This window comes from Gekko japonicus, unplaced genomic scaffold, assembly GCF_001447785.1.
Source record: "Gekko japonicus isolate JY-2015 unplaced genomic scaffold, Gekko_japonicus_V1.1 scaffold1563, whole genome shotgun sequence".
Classification (NCBI taxonomy): domain Eukaryota; kingdom Metazoa; phylum Chordata; class Lepidosauria; order Squamata; family Gekkonidae; genus Gekko; species Gekko japonicus.
This window is the reverse complement of record NW_015175405.1, coordinates 137,921-154,185: the sequence shown is the minus strand read 5'-3', so window position 1 is coordinate 154,185 and position 16,265 is coordinate 137,921. Positions and strand designations below refer to the sequence as shown.

The 16,265-nt window shown below is 46.6% G+C and overlaps 1 protein-coding gene and 1 pseudogene across 1 annotated transcript; both read right to left on the bottom strand.

The window, feature by feature from the left end:
* The window catches only part of LOC107122596, a 29,873-nt pseudogene extending 20,765 nt beyond the window's left edge, over nucleotides 1-9,108 (bottom strand).
* A 4,709-nt stretch (nucleotides 9,109-13,817) lies between these two features.
* On the bottom strand, nucleotides 13,818-15,194 carry LOC107122600 (zinc finger protein 135-like). The gene has a single exon (XM_015425713.1). The coding sequence runs from the start codon at nucleotides 15,146-15,148 to the stop codon at nucleotides 13,865-13,867; it is 1,284 nt and encodes a 427-aa protein (XP_015281199.1). The 5' UTR covers nucleotides 15,149-15,194; the 3' UTR covers nucleotides 13,818-13,864.
* Nucleotides 15,195-16,265: the final 1,071 nt, after the last annotated feature.

The window sequence follows — 16,265 nt, the reverse complement described above, 5'->3', positions numbered from 1 at the left end:
TGGCCTGGCCTGTTTTTAGATTCCTACTATCCCCCCCCCCAAAGCACTCCAATAATTGTTCCCCCATCCTTTGCATTTGACTTGCCATGCAGGTCTTCTGATGATTCTGTACAAGTAGTTACCATGATATGAGAAGCTGGTTTTCAACCTCCCAAAGTACATGTTTGCTGGGGGCAGGGTGGGAGAAGCCAGGAGCTCACAAACTGAATCCCACAGTTCAAAGGGGACACCATGATTTTTGGAAGATATGCCAGTTGTTGGGGGGAGGGAAGGCCATGGCGCATCGAGCTCAGACGAGACATCAACGTGACATCAACCCTACCCCATGCCCCACCCTACAGCTCACAGGGGTGGCAGGCAACAGCTTGGCATTCCTAGTCTGGTACCCTCTTTCTGACTGTGGCCTGCCAGATGCCCTTGGGAAACCTTGAAGCAGGGGCACAGAAACCAAATTATTGGCCTTTAGCAATGGGTTTTCAGAGGTAATGCTGCCCCAAGAACATGGAGGGTCCATTTATTCACGATGGCTAGCGGCTGAGCCCAGATTTGTCTAGCTTTACAATTTTGAGCCACCTGGAGTCTCTCTCTAACAGAAGGAAGGTGAGATATGACTATTTTGATTAAGGGTAATAAGAACAGAATTGCCTTCCATGAGTTTCTCTCTAACATGTACTGCTTCTTAATGTATTCGTTTTGAGCAGATTATTAAAATATAGGAAAAGACCCCATTTGAATGGCTGTGAAAATCTATCACGGATGCAGAAAATTTCACAGCCAAAGGAGTGATCGGTCTGCTATTATCTTCTAACAAAACAGGTCATGTCTCCTTATAATCTATATTTTGGAGCAAAGGAAGAATTAAAAGCCTTCGACAACATGTGGAACACCTGGAGCACTTTATATCTGTAATTCTGTGATGTTGTAAAATGTTTTAAATGGTTTTAATTATGTTTTATATGCTGGCGTATGCCTGACTGTAAGCCGCCCTGAGCCCGCTTCACGGGGAGGGCGGGCTATAAATTGAACTTATAAATATAAATAAATAAATGAAGAATTAAAAGGTTTCTAGGCTCAGAAGGTAACAGCGTTCCGTGCGCCTTGGTGTTTAGTCATGCCGGCCACATGACCACGGAAATGTCTTCGGACAGCGCTGGCTCTTCAGCTTTGAAACGGAGATGAGCACCGCAACCCTAGAGTCGGATTCGACTGGCTTTCGAGCAAGGGAGCCTTTACCTTTACCTTTTTAGGCTCAGAAAAATGATTGCATTCAAAGGTTGTGTGATACAGGCTGTCTACACTACCTGCACCGCAGTCACATACTCTATCAGAGTATGGTATCTTAAGATACCTACCTTGCAGTACTCTGGATGGTAAGGCATTAACAGCATGCCAACAGAAAGGCATGCCTATAGTGAGGAACATTCAGATATGAGCAGTAATCGGGGAGCTCTCCAGGTGGAAGAATACCAACAAGTTGAGTAGAGCAAACACGTCGTGCTCTACAGATTATACGGTTATAAAGGTAAAGGTTCCCTTGCTCAAAAGCCAGTTGAGTCCGACTCTAGGGTTGCGGTGCTCATCTCCGTTTCAAAGCCGAAGAGCCAGCGCTGTCCGAAGACGTTTCCGTGGTCATGTGGCCGGCATGACTAAACACCAAGGCGCACGGAACGCTGTGACCTTCCCACCGAAGTGGTCCCTATTTATCTACTTGCAATTTCTTGCTTTCAAACTGCTAGGTTGGCAGGAGCTGGAACTAGAGACGGGAGCTCACTCTGTCATGCGGCACACTCAGGTCTTGAACTGCTGAACTACCGACCTTCCACAGCCTGCAGTTCAGCGTCTTAACCACTTGAGCCACCACAGCTCCTCTTATACGGTTATAATCCTACTTAAATAGACGTTTCTTAATCACTCTCATCACTTCCTGTCTGGTAACTGAATAAAGGGAATCCAAGGAAAGACTGAGGAACTGTAGTCGTTGCTCGACATGTTTACCCCCGTGGGAATCAGAAGAGTCCTCTCTGACTAAGTCTAGGTATCCCTCTTGGATTTGGGAATGTATAATTTTAACTTTAAGGGGGGAAAGCCTTTATCCAAACACGGGTTTCAAGAGATGGTTGTCCTAATTCAGCTTGGAGGGCCTATCCCTGCTATACAGAATTCTGCGGCTGGAACATAGGATTTAAGAAGAATTGAATCGAACGGCTCCCCGAAATGTAATCAGTCCAGATACCGGCTGCATATAAACTTTGCGTGGCCAACTTGGCGTTAAACTGACAGCGGCTGGGATATACAGAAACCCAGATGAATAACAGAAACCACAGATGGCCTGGAGACCAGGCCCTGTGAGGAAAGGCTGAGGGACTTGGGAATGCTTAGCCTGGAGAAGAGGAGGCTGAGGGGGGACATGATTGCTCTCTTCAAGTCTTTGAAGGGCTGTCACTTAGAGGAGGGCAGGGAGCAGTTCCTGTTGGCAGCAGAGGACAGGACTCTCAGTCATGGGTTGAAATTAAGGGAAGGTAGGTTCCGGCTGGATATTAAGAAAAACGTTTTGACTGTTGTGCAACAATGGAATCAGCTGCCTCGGGAGGTGGTGAGCTCCCCCTCCCTGGCAGTCTTCAAGCAGCGGCTGGAGAAACACTTGTCAGGGATGCTCGAGGCTGATCCTGCACTGAGCAGCGGGTTGGACTAGATGGCCTGCAGGGCCCCTTCCAACTCTGGGATTCTATTATGTTTGATGCCACTGTAGCCAGTCTTTTAACATGAGCAGCCTGCACTGACCAAGTTAACCTCTGGTTGAAACAACCCCCTAAGTTTTTTAAATGGGGGACCTCCTCAATATCCTCCCATGAATCTGTCTAATCCCCCTCCACCTGAGTGGCCATCACTACATCCTATGGCCCTGAGTCCCAGAAGTGTCGTCTGTGCTGTATACAGCAGAGATCCGGGCCCTGCGGGACCTTGAGCAGTTCCGCAGGGCCTGTAAGACGGAGCTCTTCCGCCAGGCCTTTGATTAGCAGCCGCCCCATTATACCACCACCGTCAAGGTATCTTAAAGGATGCATCGACGAGGCCCGAGGAAGCACCTGGAAACTATTGAAGATCTGACAAGCCGTCGCCATTGAACACGTATACTATGGGAGGAGGACCATCTGGAACTGCGGTGTTACCATCTTGGATTTAGGATATTAGTAATGGATTGAGTACTGTGGTTTTAGTGTTGGATGTTTTACTATGTTTTATATGTTTTTACCTATGGCATGGCAAATGACCTTGCCCTTATTAGGAATATATATATATTCCGCCCCCCCCCCCCCGCGTCCTAAATCTTCTACCCAACAACTTCACTATGTGCCCCAATCCTATTCGTGCACAAGGCTCCCCTACCATGTGAAAAGGCATCTTGGGCACACTCCTGGGCCTGCTTCCTCTGCCATTTCTCCAATAGAGCTCCTTCTGCCACAGAGAACTTTGCTTCCATCTTCACTGCTGGTCCCCACGTCTGAAAGAGCAGAAAAGGAAATGTGTAAGAGAAGGAATGGTAGAAAAAACCAAAGGGGAAGCAACCCAACCACGGCTACAAGGTGACTACTCAGAAGGTTGAGGATCGCAAACTTAAAAATACAGCAAAATATTTATGACATGTCGTAACAATGAACAACAAGGTAGATACATAAGAAATGCTAAAATCCAGTGTGCAGAACTTGCATTTCAACTGAACATGAATCACCTATGAGGATATCTCATAAAAAGCCACTAGAGCAGATACGTTTCAGCTCAAAAAGCCTTCTTCAGTGTCCTAAAACCAAATTTGTTGTTGTTCAGTCGCACAGTCGAGTCCGACTCTTTGCGACCCCATGGACCAGATCTCGCCAGGCCTTCCTGTCTTCCACCGTCCTCTGAAGTTGGCTCAATTTCATGTTTGTTGCATCGATGACACTGTCTAACCATCTCATCCTTTGCCGTCCCCGTCTTCTTTGACCTTCAATCTTTCCCAGCATCAGGGTCTTCTCCAGTGAGTGCTCCCTTCTCATTGGGTGGCCAAATAGCACACACTTAAAACCGTTTACAACTATTAAGGGCCGGAAATCATCACAATAGATGGTAGGGATATTCCTATAGGGAATTTCCCTTACAACATTGTGTAGCATGTCCTTTCTCAGTCGAAAGACAAACTTTTCAAAATACATCTAAAGAGAGGACTTTCCCCATCAATTCCTTTGTCAATTGTAATTCAAAAGGTATTATTTACATTGTGCAGTGTGCCTGTAATTTAATGTATGTAGGACTGTCAACTAGACCTATTAAGATCGGCATCAGCGAACACAGAAGCCTTATTAGAATGAAGAGAACTTCAGCTCTCTTAGCACAGCATTTTCTGACCTTCAATCACACTGATAAAGAACTCTGCTTTTGGGTGGCTGAGCCCATTTTTGCTCCCCTGCATCAACTTGAGATGGCTGAAGAAGAGAGAAACATTCTGGATTTTTACTTGGGCACACTGTCGCCATTAGGCCACACTGAAGAGATAGATTGGGCCTGTATGCTGTAGATCTTTTTGTGTTTTGCTAGGCTTGCCATGCCTGTATGATGTATTCCAAGTTGTTTGATGCCTTTTGCATTGCCTTTCTTTACTCAGAGGACTTAACCAGGTTGCACACATTCCATAGGTATTACATCATTCCTCCCCCCCCCCCATGACCTCTACATCACAGCTAGCAGTCCGTCACTCTGGATTTACATTAGTGCACACAGAGATGTTGGAGATTTGGCCAGAGATAGGTCTGTATTTATAAATACAGTTTTCTTTTAAAAACATTTTTCTATGTAATTTTAATAAAAGGGATTAGAAGAACACAATTTATCATTTTAAGGGGCATGTAAGATATTGCAGGTGACATGCCTTCTTTTCTACAGAACAATTGGTGAGAAACATTACCTTCTTTGTGGGTTGGCTCAGAACAATATACAGGCCTGATTTTCATGTGGAGCCTCCTCTTACATTGTAAGTCATCATTACTCCCTCTATCATTTATTTTTTATTTCTCTCTCTCATTACTAGCAATGATTTATTGTCCATTACTTTCAGAAAACCACCTCACATGTCTCTTGAGAAACCTGTATAAGGGCCAAGAAGCGACAGTTAGAACCGGATATGGAACAACTGATTGGTTTCGCATAGGAAAAGGAGTACGACAAGGATGTATATTGTCGCCTTGCTTATTTAATATATATGCAGAGTACATCATGCGAAATGCTGGCCTAGATGAATCACAAGCGGGAATTAAGATTGCTGGGGAAAAGATCAACAACCTCAGATATGCAGACGATACCACTCTAATGGCAGAAAGTGAAGAGGACCTCAAGAGCCTCTTGCTCAGGGTAAAAGAGGAGAGCGCAAAAGTGGGCTTGAAGCTCAACATCAAAAAAACTAAGATCATGGCATCCGGCCCCATCACTCCTTGGCAAATAGAAGGGGAAGTCGTGGAAGTAGTGACAGACTTCACGTTCCTGGGATCCCAGATCACTGCAGACTGTGATAGCAGTCATGAAATTAAAAGACGCCTGCTCCTTGGGAGGAAAGCGATGGCGAACCTAAACAGCATGATAAAAAGTAGAGACATCACCCTACCAACAAAAGTCCGCATGGTCAAAGCAATGGTATTCCCAGTAGTCATGTATGGCTGCGAGAGTTGGACTATAAGGAAGGCCGAGCGCCGAAGAATAGATTCTTTTGAACTATGGTGCTGGAGAAGACTCTTGAGAGTCCCTTGGACTGCAAGAAGAACAAATCAGTCAATCCTCAAAGAAATCAACCCTGACTGTTCCCTGGAAGGCCAGATAATGAAACTGAAGCTCAAATACTTTGGCCACCAAATGAGAAGGGAGCACTCACTGGAGAAGACCCTGATGCTAGGAAAGATTGAAGGTCAAAGAAGACGGGGACGGCAAAGGATGAGATGGTTAGACAGTGTCATAGATGCAACGAACATGAAATTGAGCAAACTTCAGAGGATGGTGGAAGACTGGAAGGCCTGGCGGGAGCTGGTCCATGGGGTCGCAAAGAGTCGGACTCGACTGTGCGACTGAACAACAACAACAACTTTCAGAAAAGACTACAAACCTGCCTGGCCCTTAATTGTTCTCAATGGTTTTAAGTGTGTGCTATTTGGTTTCAGGCCACTGAGGAAGGCTCTTTGAGCTGAAATGCGTCTGCTAGTGGCTTTTTATGAGATATTCACAAATGTGATTCATCTTCAGATGAAATGCAAGTTCTATATGTTGGATTTTTAGCATTTCTTATGTACCTACCTTGTTTTTAATTGTTACACCATGTCATAAATACCTTTTTATATTTTTAAGTTTGTTACACTCAACCTTCTACCCACCTAAGAGAAGGAATGGAGCAGGCTGAAAAGGCAAATCCTGCTCCACTCCCAGATTCCTCACACCTGCATCCATCCACAGGGACAAGAATCTGGGATCTGTTTTCTTCCCAGCCCAGTGAATTATCTACAGGCAAAAATATCTGGCACAGAAGCCTTAGGATACGGTCATCGCTTGAACTGAATGAAAGAACCCTCCTCACCTGTACTGCCTGCCTCTTCTTCTCTGCCTGACTCAGGAGGAAGCCTTCAGCCTGGGCCATCGCCTGGGAGCTGGTCTCCAGCCCACACCCTCCGACCCTGCTCTCCATCTCCATGGGCAGGGCAGCCAGGAAGTGCTCCAGAATCACCAGATCCAGGATCTGCTTCTTGGAGTGCCTCTCCAACTCCAGCCAGTGATTGCAAAGTCCATAGAGTTGGCTGCAAACCTCTCAGGGCCCATCAGCCTCCTGGCAATGGAACTGACTGAACCACTGGCTGCTTACATTTGTGGTCTCAGTGTCCTGAGCCAGGATCCCTGGAGCAGCTCCTTCCCAAAATTCAACACCACTCCTTGAACATGATACCAGCATTTCTGTCCGAGATGGAAAATGTATCCCTCCATGACTTACTTGAGGGCAGTGTTCCCTCTAAGCTGAGTTAGTGTGAGCTAGCTCACAGTTTTTTAGCCTCCAGCTCAGCATTTTTGTCTTAGCTCAGAAAGGGATAGCTCCAGAGCAAACTGATTTGTGCAGCAGCCAAATCAGTTGCTCACAACTTTAACGCCAGGAGCTCACAAAGTAGAATTTTTGCTCAAAAGACTCCACAGCTTAGCGGGAGTATCGCTTTTGAGTAAATCTTTGCAGGATCCGGCTGCAAGGTTTTTGCCAGCGGCTGCATATCGGAAGCCCTTCCTGTCCTCGTTGGCAATTCAATAGCAAAGCCCCCCCCAGCTGTTTCCACTTTTCCGCCCCCCTCCTTTTCTCGGCCTCTCTAGCAAACAGCTCTGTCAGTTTATCCCTTTCAGAGCTGCAGGCAAATGAAAAATGCTTCCTGCCCTCCCCATAAAGAGCAGCGCCCGGACCCTGATGGGTTGTTTACAACCATCCAAACTCCCCGTCAAAAACACTGACACAGCCGCATTTCTCTCTTCCAGGACTGAAAAGCTGATTTCACACACACACACACACACTCATGACTTAAGGTAAAGGGTTTCCCTTGCTGGAAAGCCAGTCGAGTCCGACTCTAGGGTTGCGGTGCTCATCTCCGTTCCAAATCCGAAGAGCCAGCGCTGCCCGAAGACGTTTCCGTGGTCATGTGGCCGGTGTGACTAAACACCAAGGCGCACGGAACGCTGTGACCTTCCCACCGAAGTGGTCCCTATTTATTTCCTTGCAATTTCTTGCTTTCGAACTGCTAGGCTGGCAGGAGCTGGAACCAGAGACGGGAGCTCACTCCGTCATGCGGCACACTCGGGTCTTGAACTACCGACCGTCCACAGCCTGCAGTTCAGCGTCTTCACCACTTGAGCCACCGCAGCTCCTACCCATGACTTACTTGTGAGTAAACCTTCCCGGGACCCGGCTGCAACGCTTTTGCAGATCTGAAGCCTCTTCCTAGTCTTTTTGGCCAGTCAATAGCCGAGTCTCCTTCCTTCCTCCGGAAGGAAAAGACCTTTTCCTCTGGCTCTCCCCCCCTCTCCTTGCGCGGCCCCTCTAGGAAGCGGCTCGCTCGCCTTGACCCTCTCCGTGCTGCAGAGGAATAAAGGAAAAAAGCCCCCTCCTCTCCGCGAGGCGCAGCGCCCAGACGGGCGGGATGGGCTTCAGCCAGGCTGCCCTCTTCAGCAAGGACGCCTTCTAATGCAGCTCGACGGGGCTGCTCGCGAGTAACTCCGCACGGGGGACCCCAGGCTCTTCAGCCCTCCCAGCAAATTGGGGCGAAGGAGATGGAGGCAAAGTCCAGCCCGCTCCCCTGCAGCCACCCGGAGCAGGTCGACCCTGACAGTCCTCCGATTCAATGGGGCTTCTTCATATAGGAAACCTGTTTGAAGATTGCACGGGAAATGTCCAGTCCTGCCCCCTCTCCTCTCCAAACCGCCCTGCCCGGGAGTTCGCTCCCTCTCCCTCCTGGGAGTTAGGGGGAAGGTCCGGTTGTGAGTCTGCCCTGCCGGGTTGCCACCTCCTGCTTGGGAAATGCCTGGAGATTTGGCCCCTTTCTCTTCCCTCGGAAGCTTTGGGGGACGTGCAAAGGACTGTTTTCAAGGGGGATGGGGGAGGTCTAAGGAACGGCACCCCTGATCTCCCTGGTCATCAGTGTTCCCTCTAAGCTGTGGAGTCTTGTGAGCAAAAATTCTATTTTGTGAGCTACTGGGCATTAAAGTTGTACGCGAGCGACTTGGCTACGGCATCAATGAGTTTGCTCTGGAGCCCTCCTTCCTGAGCGAAGGCAAAAATGTGTGAGCTGGAGGCTGAAAAACTGTGAGCTAGCTCACACTAACTCAGCTTAGAGGGAACACTGCGGATCATCCTTCAAGACTACTTTATGGGTGTCTGTATGAAGGGGTGAGACTCAGGGGTCCTGCGCAGCAGCACATTTTTGTCGGTCTTAAAGGGGCCCCACCCAGTACTCAGACCCCACTCACCTCCCCGACCGAGTCCCCGTCTGCAGTTCGACGCCCCCCTTTCCCGGCACGTCTGGGGCTGACTCTCTGCTGCCACCACCAGGCCAACAGCGAGAGGTACATCTGCCTGGCAGTCCGCCCCCCCTCAAGAGACTCTTCCTGTAGGCCTTCAGGAAATTTGTCTCCAAATTACAAATCACTCACCCTCCCCAAAAATCTCCACGGGAACCTGGGAACCCTCGGGAATCAAACTGGTTAGAAATATTCCCAGTTCAGCAAATCCCGCCTGCTTTGAGTGCTACCTTGTTGGGAAACCTGATCCAAGTCTCTCCTGTGCGCAGACACACAAACACAACCATGCCCATAGCCAGAAATTTTCCAACAGGGGGCCAAATTATTTGTTAAGGGGCAGTTTAGCACAGTGGAAAGCAGCTCATTATGTGTCTGTGCTGAACTGCCCTGGTTATACTTCTAAATCTTAATACAGAACCAAAAATTGGCCCTCCCCCCCCCCTTTTAAATAATTTTTATTTGAGAATTTAATAACAATTCAAGGTAAGTGCAATAGATGTCTGCAGATGAAAAGAAGCCGACAGAGACCAAATGCAACCTGCCCTGCTTCAGACACCCTTTATCCTCTCCTTCTAGCCTTGGACTCTGACTTTCCTTGGGCATCCATTTTATTCCGACCATCTTCAATTTATTTATTTTATTTCACTTATACCCTGCCATCCCTGCAAGCTGGCTAAGGGCGGCTTACATAGGCACAACTGTGCAATAAAATACAACAGGATTAAAACAGTTAAGGCACCAAGTGCAATAAAAATAGGACAAGTTAAAACAAAACAAAAACTTCAAGGAAATTCACCCTCTTTTCTCCCCCTTTCCACCTGCCATTTTGCTTCCAAGGCAAAAGAACACCCAATCCTGTCTGGGAAGCTCCGTTTCATCCAATCAGCACCAAGCTCCATTCTGACTGGCACACATCACCCAATAGAAAGCAGGGCTTTTGAACCCCTTCTTCTACTCAGGCTCCTCTTCCACCCTTCTGTAGGGCTTTCTCTCCTAAGCCTTCCCTCATCCACTCCACTAAACTTAGCTTTTTGTGGTGGTTACATTTTCTGGACCACTGAGCACATTGGGAGCCTCTTCTCTGGTGGCCGGTGTGGAGCTTGGGAGACAGTGTGGTGGAGCTGGGGAGAGGACCCGGGACAGCCACTTTCAAATCTCTGACTGTGCTGTGAAGTTTGTGGGTGACGGGAGAGGAGACCAAGATAGTGCAGAAAAGGGCAACTAGAATGATAAAAGGGTTAAAGAAGAAAGGTTAAAGCGCTTGCAGCTCTTTAGGGTGGAGAAACGATGACTGAGGGATCACATGATAGAGCGGGTACTTTTTCCCCTTCCTCACAGTACAAGAACTCATGGGTATGCTGGGAACTGTTTTCTGGGATGGATGGCTTTGCTCTGATTCATCTGAGATCTGTAGCCCATGGAGTAATCAAGTCTGGTGTCCTCATCTGTGGCTTGGAGAATGTTACCTTGATGAGTACTCTGGAGCTTCCCCAAAGGAAGCCATTTGTAGCATATGTTGTAATAGGCTTCAGAACATATCTAATAGGCAGGGCTTCCTGTGGGACATTGGGGAAGACCAGGATTTGCAGGTCTTTGAGTAAAAGGTGACCTTTAATTTTTGCTTTGTCTTGTATTTGTTTTTCAGGTCTCCCATAAGCCGCACTATAAGATCCCTTGGGCCCTTGCATCTTGGATTTATATGGAGACCCAACCAGTATGCTTTTGAGAAGGCCAGTGCTACTCCTGGTTCAAGTTGTAAAATGGAGGACAGCCAGTTGGAGACAAAACACATCAGAACCACAGATTCCTCCACTCCCTCCGGTAGACCCCTAAATTTCAGGTTCAGTTGTCTAACCTGGGCTTTGAGAGTAAGTAAGCAAGTGATCATAAGACTGTGCTTCGGAGGACTGTAAAACATGCACCTTGTCTTAAGAACATAAGAACATAATGTTGGATCAGGCCAAAGGCCCATCCAGTCCAACACTCTGTGTCACACAGTGGCCAGAAATACCAGTGCCATCAGGAGGTCCAGCAGTGGGGCCAGGACATTAGAAGCCCTCCCACTGTTGACCCCCCCCCCCCAAGCACCAAGAAGACAGAGCATCACTTGCCCCAGAGTCCCTATCTATACCTTGTGGCTAATAGCCACTGATGGACCTCTGCTCCATATGCTTATCTAATTCCCTTTTGAAGCCGTCCATGCTTGTAGCACCCACCACTTCCTGTGGCAGTGAATTCCATGTGTTAATCACTCTTTGGGTGAAGAAGTACTTCCTTTTATCCGTTCTAACCCGACCGCTCTGCAGTTTCATGGAGTGCCCACGAGTTCTTGTATTGTGAGAAAGGGAGAAAAGTACCTCTTTCTCTACCTGCTCTTTCCCATGCATAATCTTATAAACCTCGATCATGTCACCCCTCAGTCGTCTTTTCTCCAAGCTAAAGAGCCCTAAGCGCTTTAACCTTTCCTCATAGGGAAAGTGTTCCAACCCTTTTATCATTCGAGTTGCCCTTTTCTGCACTTTTTCCAAAGCTATAATATCCTTTTTAAGGTGTGGTGCCCAGAACTGCACACAGTATTCCAAATGAGGTCTCACCATTGATTTATATAGGGGCATTATTATATTGGCTGATCTGTTTTCAATACCCTTCCTAATAATCCCCAGCATAGCATTGGCCTTCTTTATTGCAGTCACACACTGTCTCGACATTTTCAGTGAGTTATCCACTACAACTCCAAGATCTCTCTCTTGATCAGTCTCTGCCAGTTCAGGCCCACTTGCCCATCCTTGACAGATCCCTTTGGAGTGCCTCACAATCCTCACTGGTTTTCACCACCTTGAACAACTTTGTATCATCCGCAAATTTAGCCACTTCACTGCTTACTCCCATCTCCAAATCATTAATGAACAAGTTAAAAAGCAGTGGACCAAGTACTGATCCCTGCGGTACCCCACTGCTTACCACCCTCCACTGAGAAAATTGCCCACCTACACTCACTCTCTGTTTTCTATGAACTAGCCAGTTTTTGATCCATAAAAGGACTTGTCCTTCTATCCCATAATTTTTGAGCTTACGTAGGAGCCTTTGATGAGGAACTTTATAAGGCCCTCCCGGGATTCAGAGTATCCGCAGTGTGGGAGGTTTGCATGAGGGAGGTTTGAATCTCATTAAGTTGTTTCTTTACTGCTTGAATGATCTGCATCATCTGTTCTCAGATCCCTCTGCCCATTTTTTTTGAGCAAGTCTGGTAAGTCTTGCTTGTTGAGCATTGTCTCCAGAATGTGCGAAATGGAGTTCTTGTCTGCTGTTATGGTCTTTTTGGTGCCAAGCACCTTTGGGTCTCTCATGGACTGAAAAATGCCTGAGCAGGCTGGGAAGACGATTTTGGTAAGTTTGAAGAAACTCTATTATTTTTGCCCATATTTCAGGAAGAAAATGGCATATTTTAGTTTGTTAGAGGGCCTAGGAGAAGGAAGGGAAGAGGAGACAAAGGATTAAGCGACCGCCATATTACCCGGCGTTGCCATGCCCCTTGTTGCCTACATTCATAAGAAGAAGGGAAGAGATTGGATTTATACCCTGCCCTTCACTACCCAAGGGAATCTCAGAGTGGCTTACAAACTCCTTTCCCTTCCCCCCCCAACACACACCCTGTGAGGTAGGTGGGGCTGAGAGAGCTCTTTCAAGAAATGCTCTTTCAAGAACAGCTCTGACAGAACTATGGCTTGCCCAAGGTCATACAGCAGCTGCATGTGGAGGAGTGGGGAAGCAAAACCCAGTTTGCCCAGATTAGAGTCCGTGCACTTAACCACTACACCAAACTGGCTCTCAACTGAAGGAAATGCTGAAATAAAGATGTAATTTCCCCCCCATCCAAGTTCACAGACCCCCTGAAATCTATCCACAGATACCTGCTATCCTTGACGTCTATTTCATCACAGGATTTGGAAAACAGATATGCTTTTTGCCAGTTTTGCAGATGTCAGAAGGAGTTAGCTTGGCAGATAGACTGAAGGAGGGCAGCCACTAAAAAGGCCCTTCTTTGCATAAGTATTTTAGGAGCATTTCTGAGCCTCCAACACCTAAACATTCAAAGAAGAGCCTCATCAGAACCCACTATAGGAAAGGTTTGCCCTTGTCTGGTTTATCTAACAAACAGGAAAGCCGGATCTCTGCCTCAAACTCTTGCTACACAGTGAGTATTGACATGGTTAATCCCCTGTGTGGATTCCCCAATGGTTAAGGAGGTATGGGCTGGTTTTGAATCTCCTTCCACCCTCAAAACACATCCTTTCTTTCTTGCCTGTGAGATCTATTTCAGTATGGTCCTCAATCCAAATATTTCTATTATTTCTTCCAGATTAGGGTCACGATCCTGGGCAGATATAAGCACTTTACAAGAGTTTACATGGTTTCAACCCTTTCTACGGTCTATGGTTCTTGTTTATGTGTGAAAGAAGAGAAAAGCTGTTGCCACAAGATACACAGTTAAATGGTTTCTCATTGGGTGGGTTCTTTGATGATGTTGAAGATGGCCAGACTAACTGAATCTCTTTTCAAACACTGAGCATTCAGAAGGATTCTCCCTTGTGTAAGTTCATAGATGCTTTTGATTATCACAGCTCTAAACAAATTTCTTTTCACACTCTTTGCATTCAAAAGATTTTTCCTTGCTGTGGGTTCTTACATGTTGTTGAAAGGTGATGCTCCAGCTGAAGGCCTTTCCAGACTCTGAGCATTCAAGAGTTTCTCTTCTGTGTGAGTTATCAAATGCTTTAGAAGACTGTCATTCTGACTGAATCTCTTTTCATGCTGAGCACTCAAAAGGTTTCTCCCTTGTGTGAGTTCTTAAATGCTTGTAAAGATGACCACTCTGACTGAACTTCTTTCCACATTCTGAGCATTCAAAAGGCTTCTCCCCTGTGTGGGTTCTTTGGTGCTGTTGAAGTGTGCCACTCTGACTGAACTTCTTTCCACATACTGAGCATTCAAAAGGTTTCTCCCCTGTGTGAGTTCTTAAATGCTTCTGAAGATGGCAACTCCAACTGAATCTCTTTCCACACTCTGGGCATTCAAAAGGTTTCTCCCCTGTGTGATTTCTTTTATGCAGTAGATCACCACTCAGACTGAATCTCTTTTCATGCTCTGAGCACTCAAAAGGTTTCTCCTTGGTGTGAGTTCTTAAATGTCTGTGAAGACTGCTGTTCCGAAGGAATCTCTTTCCACACTCTGAGCATTCAAAAGGTTTCTCCCCTGTGTGAGTTCTTAAATGTCTGTGAAGACTGCTGTTCCGAAGGAATCTCTTTCCACACTCTGAGCATTCAAAAGGTTTCTCCCCTGTGTGGGTTCTTTCATGCAGTTGAAGACGGCCACTCTGACTGAACTTCTTTCCACATTGCGAGCATTCAAAAGGTTTCTCCCCTGTGTGAGTTCTTAAATGCTTCTGAAGATGGCAACTCCAACTGAATCTCTTTCCACACTCTGGGCATTCAAAAGGTTTCTCCCCTGTGTGATTTCTTTTATGCAGTAGGAGATCACCACTCAGACTGGATCTGTTTTCATGCTCTGAGCACTCAAAAGGTTTCTCCTTGGTGTGAGTTCTTAAATGCTTGTGAAGATGGCTGCTGTGATTGAATCTCTTTCCACATTCCGAACATTCAAAAGGTTTCTCCCCTGTGTGGATTCTCTGATGGAGTAGGAGATCACTACTCACACTATATCTCTTTCCACACTCTGAGCACTCAAAAGGTTTCTCCCCTGTGTGACTTCTTAAATGCTTGTGAAGACTGCTTCTCTGAGTGAATCTCTTTCCACATTCTGAGCATTGAAATGGTTTCTCCCCTGTGTGAATTCTTAAATGCCTGTGAAGAGTGCTGCTCCAACTGAATCGCTTTCCACATTCTGAGCATTCAAAAGGTTTCTCCCCTGTGTGGGTTCTTTGATGAAGTAGGAGACCGCCCCTCAGACTGAATCTATTTCCACATTCTGAGCATTCAAAAGGTTTCTCCCCTGTGTGGAATCTTTGGTGCACAAGGAGCTGTGATCTGTATTTAAAGTACCTTCCACACTGAAAGCATTTACATGCCTTCATTATAATGTTCCTTGGAAAATGTTGATTTCCCTGTCTTCCATCAGAGAATGTCATTCCACTGTCTGAACAGATAAATGGCTTCTCTGCTGAATGAATGCTTTGGTGTTTAATAAGGTCTGATTTCTCTAAGACACTCCCACCACTGTCTGAGAAAGTATAATGTTTTCCTTTTGCATGTGTCTGTTGATGTTTAAGGAGCTCTGTTCTGCAAAGGAACCTCTTTCCACAGTCCAAGCCTTGATGGGAATTCTTTCCATTGTGCATTTGCAAATGGACCTTATACTGGGCTTCATCTGAGAAGATCATTTCACACACCAAGCACTTGTACATTTCCTCCACCATGTGAACTGCTTCACGGAAATCCCCTGCTTGGAAAGGAAGGTGTTGATCCTTCTTCTTGTCAGTGTGGCTTCCTTTCTGCCTCTTGGGTCTGCCTTGAGTCCTGAAGGTTTCTCTCAAGTTGTCATTCTTGACTTCATCTGGCAATAGATGATGCAGTTCCTCATCTTCCTCGTTCCCCTGATCACCCCCTGTTGGTAATAAAGAGAGAGATCCTGTTAGTACCCACAGAAGGAGGTCTGATTTGCACTTGAAATTCCATCCACGCTTAAAGCTTTTCAGGGCCGTGTTCCTGTTGTACATTGAAATATACAATAATATATACATTAAAAGTGGCTTCCCTCCTGCCTGTGTGGTCCATCTCTGAAATTTTCCTCAGCCTTTTCATTCATGGCTTTTTCCAAAGAGAACACCTGGAATTCCCCAAGTGTCTCCTCTACATCAGCTGCTGGAATACAGAAGGAGGTCCAATCAATGCCTGTGCAAGTAGCCAAGCCAGCAATTAGGCATTCCTCATTCATGAGTGTTCTTTTTTGGGGGGGGGGCAGAATTTCTTTCCCCCAAAAAACCTTTGCTGCAGGGCAGGGAGATGCTAGGACCTCACCAAGTGAACCCCGCAGTTCAATGAAACCCCCCCCCCCCAATGGCTTTTGGTTGGGGAGGATTAAGGCATCTAGGTGATGACTGAAGGGAATCATTGATGACCCTTTTGCCTCATTCAGCCTGACTGTTCTTAAGTAGTCTCTCTTACATTCCTGGCTTTGGCAGACAGAGAACG